The sequence below is a fragment of the Sorex araneus genome, chromosome 3 (assembly GCF_027595985.1).
Source record: "Sorex araneus isolate mSorAra2 chromosome 3, mSorAra2.pri, whole genome shotgun sequence".
NCBI lineage: Eukaryota > Metazoa > Chordata > Mammalia > Eulipotyphla > Soricidae > Sorex > Sorex araneus.
The window spans coordinates 72,929,159-72,934,784 of NC_073304.1; the positions used below are offsets into that span (position 1 = coordinate 72,929,159).

At 50.6% G+C, this 5,626-nt stretch overlaps 1 protein-coding gene across 1 annotated transcript; it reads left to right on the forward strand.

Moving 5' to 3' along the window:
• The first annotated feature begins 994 nt into the window (after positions 1-994).
• On the forward strand, positions 995-4,864 carry CTSG (cathepsin G). The gene is made up of 5 exons (XM_004609661.3): positions 995-1,061; positions 1,941-2,088; positions 3,146-3,281; positions 3,445-3,699; positions 4,187-4,864. The coding sequence occupies exons 1-5, from the start codon at positions 1,007-1,009 to the stop codon at positions 4,349-4,351; spliced, it is 759 nt and encodes a 252-aa protein (XP_004609718.2). The 5' UTR covers positions 995-1,006; the 3' UTR covers positions 4,352-4,864.
• Positions 4,865-5,626: the final 762 nt, after the last annotated feature.

Below are 5,626 nucleotides of genomic sequence, written 5' to 3' on the forward strand. Positions count from 1 at the left end.
CTTCAATTAGTTCCTTTTTCACTTTGGGAAGTTACTTATGGCCCTTACTCAAATTCTTTCTCACTTTTTCAAATTTAGGCACCATGGTTTATTGTCCTCTTAATATTAATGTTTCAAGAAGACTGCTACACAACCCCCAGAACCAGAATATGTAGTCCCAACATTCCTCTACCATCTCATCTCCCCCAACTGGCCCCTCTTGGCAAACTCAGTGCTCTAGACAGATTCACTGTATCATTGTATCACTGTCATCCCCTTGTTCATCGATTTACTCGAGCGGGTGCCAGTAACATCTCCATTTGTCCCAGCCCTGAGATTTTAGCAGCCTCTCCTTACTCGTCTTTCCCAACAATTGGAGACTCTTTCAGGGTCAGGTGAATGAGACCTGTTATCATTTTTTTTAAAATTGACCATCTTAATTTTTTTATATTTCATATGTGAAACAAATTATTTCCTTATATTACACATATGAGACAATCATCTCATACTTGTCCTCCCTTTAATTAATTTCATTTGACATGAAACCAGCCCCCACTCCCCACCCCCATTTCATCAAAGTTGCGGCAAACTGAAGGAGTTCACCTTTTCTTCTTCCCTGCAGCTTTTTAAAGCTAAAGCATTTCAAAACCATAAAAGATGGAGAGTTCGGACAGCCTTGGGACCTCATGCATTATAAAATGTGATTGAATTCGGTAGCTTCAGGGTGAGAGTTAGAACCCAGAGGACCCTCCTATTTCCCTGCACCTGCATTCCTGCAATCAGCACTGACTCAGCAGCTGTGTGGGGCACCAGGGCGTTGGCTGGAAGACTCTTCCTCCAGACCAATGGCAGTTGTTGGGCAAGTCTCCTGGCAGCCTTGAGTGATGCAAGCCATCACCCCAGCAGAAGAAAGGGCCTGTGAATTCTCGTGTTCCTACCACCCCCCACCCCCTTTCCTTCCTCTCCTGAAGAGCTAAAAAGTCTGGCAGGAGGAAGCGGCGGCTCAGTGGGCAGCCTCCCCAAGAAGATGCAGACAGTCCTGCTCCTGGTGGCCTTTCTCCTACCTGCTGGAGCTAGAGCAGGTGAGTGACCAGCCCCTTGCCAAGATACCCAACCGCACCCACAGACTCTGCAGCCAGACTGCCAGGCATGTCTTAACTAGAGCACTGGACAATGGTTCCTCCAATTCTTCATCTACACCATGAGAGAATCCTAATGCCTGAGTCATAGATTTACTCTGGGAGCTGTAGTCTTTGGAATTGCCCCTGGCCTACAGTACCTGCTATAGAAACACATTCTCTCAATTTACCCTGCAGGCCGGAGCAATAGTCCAGCAGGTAGGGCATTTGCCTTGCACAGGGCCTACCCGGATTCAATCCCTAGCACCTCAAATGGTCCCCCAAGTACTGCCAAGAGTCATTTCTGAGTGCAGAGCCAGGAGTCACTCCTGAGCATCACCGGTGTGACCCTGAAAAGAAAAAAAAAAAATCAATGCACCCTGAAGCTCTTGTGTCAGGCCCCGAAGATAAGGATAAAGCAGCAACCATGCCATCAGCTCATCTGTAGATTCCTAGAAGCAGCTCCATGTCAGTCACGAGCCATCTGGGATGCTCCCCAGGGAAGTGTCAGGGACCTCCAGGCACTCCAGAGAGCTCTGAATTTGCCTTCTGAGTGTGGAGCTCCTCTTCTCAGTATGGGACACTGACGCTGCCTGGGCTAGAGCAAGAATTAGTCCTTCAGGGAGACAGGAAGACAGGTAGGAGCTGAGGTCTGGGATGGAGAGTGGATTTCCCTGCAAGCCAGCCATGCTTCCTGCAGAACCTCTCTTCCCAAGGACAGTGCCCTGCCCACTCTCTCCTCTTTCTCTCTCCTTTTGCCCTATCCTCTGGTCCTCCTGAATTCCCACAGGGCCCATGGGAGTGGGTGAGGGAGTTACAGAGGTAACAGCTGCTTCCTTCCAGGGGAGATCATCGGAGGCCAAGAGGCCAGGCCCCACTCCCACCCCTACATGGCTCATCTCCAGATTGACACCCCAACGGGGCAGATCACTTGCGGGGGATTCCTGGTGCGTGAAGACTTTGTGATGACGGCAGCTCACTGCATGGGAAGGTGAGGATGAAGGTGCCTCCTGTAATAAGCCCCGAGTTGCTTCAGAGAGGACCCATGGGAAAACAGGGATCTAGCATGAATGCAAGGGAACAAGAGACCCAAAGGGGTTGAGGGGACAAGGAAGGAGCCAGAGAAATAGGAGAAAAGGAGGGTGTGGTCCACGGAGCAAAAAAAGAGTGATGAAGTCATTTGTGGAGTATAAAATAACATAACATGAGTCTGACACTCAAGGACAGTAGATACATGGGTCAGGAAGATTGCTCCAAAGTTGGAAGCCTGCTTCATGAGTGGGAGGGGGGCGGTGGGAGAAGGCAGCTGAAATAGAGACGGGATCACTAAGAAAATGAGGGTTGGAGGGATCAGTCAGGATGGGAGATGCATGCTGAAAGTAGATAATGGACCAAACATGATAACTTCTCAGTATCTGTATTGCAAACCATAATGCCCCAAAGTAGAGAGAGAGTATGGGGGAATATTGTCTACCATGGAGGCAGGGGGAGGTTGGAAAAGGGGGGGTGTTATACTGGGGATATTGGTGGTGGGGAATGTGCACTGGTGGAGGGATGGGTGTTTGATCATTGTATGACTGAAACTCAAACATGAAAGCTTGTAACTGTATCTCATGGTGATTCAATAAAATAAAATAAAAAGAGTGATGGAGGCACACAGTGGGGCTGCAAATACAAATTCAATCATCGTTTCTCATGATTCGAGGGCAAGCAGGAATTACAGCCACTATGTCCGCCTGGACCCCACTCAGGACTGTGGCGAAGCAGAGGGCGTAGAGCACTCAGCCCCGGAGCCCTCTGGCCTTGGGGTTCGCAGGCTATTCTCTTTTTTTTTCTTTTTTTTTTCTTTTTGGGTCACACCCGGTGACACTCAGGGCTGACTCCTGGTTCTGCGCTCAGGAATCACTCCTGGCGCTCAGGGGACCATATGGGATGCTGGGAATCGAACCCGGGTCGGCCGCGTTCAAGACAAACGCCCTATCCGCTGTGCTATCACTCCAGCCTCCGGGCTATTCTCTTGCCCTGTTACCTGGACGTTTCTTCTGCAGCTCCATCCTGGTTATCCTGGGAGCCCACAACATCGGGAGGCAGGAAAGGACCCAGCAACAGATCCCCGTGCGCAGAATCATCCCCCACCCCGATTATGATATTCAAGACAATCGAAACGACATCATGTTACTGCAGGTACCACATGCCACAGCCTCTGTTCTGCCACTCACCCTACCATCCCTCGGACGCCACCCAGCGAGGGGGCTTCCCAGAAGACAGTGGGGCGGACTTGGGGGGTGGGGGAGCCTGGGGTGAGTGAGAGGTGTCCCAACCCCTGAGTGGACCCACTTCCCTCCAGCTGGAGAGCAGAGCCAGGATAAATCGCTTCGTCCGGCCTCTGCGCCTGCCACACTCCAGAAGCAGGCTGCCTCCGGGCACCACATGCACCGCCGCAGGCTGGGGGCTGATCGGCCTGAACCGGAGAACCCAGACCCTCCAGGAGGTGCGGCTGAGAGTGCAGAGGGATGAGCCGTGCACCCGGCGCTTCCGTTTCTACAATGGCCTGACGCAGATTTGCGTGGGGGACCCGACGGAGAGGAAGTCCGCGTTCAAGGTAAGGATGCAGCCCCAGGGCCTGACTGCGCAGGGGCCTGGGCACGCTTTAAAGGGGCTGGAGCCAGACAGCTGCCCCGCGGTCTCAGTTGGGGTTCCCCACCTCTGCCCCAGTAAATGCATCCATCTCACTTCACCCCCGGCCCAGCGATGTGAGAGCAGGGCACAGCCAGTACAGACGTGCTACATTTTCCTGGGGGAGGTGAGGTGCCTTGATGGCTGGGTCACGCTGGAGACAGTGAGCATAGTGAAACCCAGAGACAGAATGGAACCGCAGTTTGACTCTGAAATCCAGCGACTCTCCTATCACACAAACACCAGACAGATACACACACACACACACACACACACACACACACACACACACACACACACACACACAAAGGGAAAGGGCCCGCCCACCTCTGCCTTCTCCGAAGATGAGGCCTTGGGGGCAGAAAGAACATACTGGAGGACTGACTCAGTGTCCCCTTCTTGCTCTTCCACAGGGGGACTCCGGGGGTCCCTTGGTGTGCAACTATGTGGCCCAGGGAATCGTGTCCTATGGAAACAGCGTGGGGACACCTCCGGCCGTCTTCACCAGAATCAAAAGCTTCATGCCCTGGGTCAGGGCAACAATGGGATATCTGGATCAGTCTGAGGCCCAACCATGACAATTCTTCCAGGGCCAGGGGGGAGTTTGCCAACCTCAGCCATTGTCCATATCTAGAATGGAAACCGTCGAGTGTATTAACACCTGCTCATTAAACAGTCAGTACATAACAGGTTTGCCAGCACTGAGTCTGAGCTCCCTGATGCGGAGCACCAGAATGAGCACCTTCCCGCCTCCAAGTTTTCTCCCTGCTGATCCCCTAGCTGCCTGAGGATGGTGACATGGGCTGTCCCCAGGCAAGGCCCCCATTGCACTACCAGACTCCCCTCCAAAGAGCTGGAATACCTCTAGAACCATATGCCCCAGACGCAAGAAACAGAATTTTACTTTCCTGCAAGGCCTAATGTGATATATGTTAGGGGGTGGGCGAGGGCACCTCAAGTCACTGGGAAACAATTGACTTCCAATACATAATATTAAAAGAACTAGACAAATTTTTTTATTGTTAATCCTGTATTGAAAGCAACAAAGAGTTTCCATGGCACCAAATGAACCATTTCTGAGGTTTTCTCCAAAATAAAGTTTAAAAGCTCCAGCTTCTTCCATGTTTATCAAAATACAAAAGAAAAAAAGTAGAGGTCATTGTTCTTTTTTTTATTTAATTTTTTAAATTTTATTGAATCACCATGAGATAGTTACAAGCTTTCATGTTTGGGTTACAATCTCACAATGATCAAACACCCATCGCTCCACCAGTGCACATTCCCCACCACCAATATCCCGGGTATACCCCCCCTTTCCCACCCTCCCCCTGTCTCCATGGCAGACAATATTCCCCATACTCTCTCTCTACTTTGGGCATTATGGCTTGAAACACAGACACTGAGAGGTCATCATGTTTGGTCCATTATCTACTTTCGGCATGCATCTCCCATCCCAACTGGTTACTCCAGCCATCATTTTCTTAGTGATCCCTTCTCTATTCCATCTGTCTTCTCCCCTCTGCTCATGAAGCAGTCTTCCAGCTATGGGGCAATCCCCCTGCCCTTGTATCTACTGTCCTTGGGTGTCAGCCTCATGTAATGCTACCCTACACTCCACAAATGAGTGCAGTCCCTCTATGTCTGTCCCTCTCTTTCTGACTCATTTCACTTAGCATGATACTCTCCATGTTTATCCATTTATAAACAAATTTCATGACTTCATCTCTCCTAATAGCTGCATAGTATTCCATTGTGTAGATGTACCTGAGGTCGTTGTTCTTGATAGTAAATCTGACCCTTGCAGGCTGAGGGAGGGAAAGCTCCTTAGTGGGTGGTCCAAGCAATGTGACTCT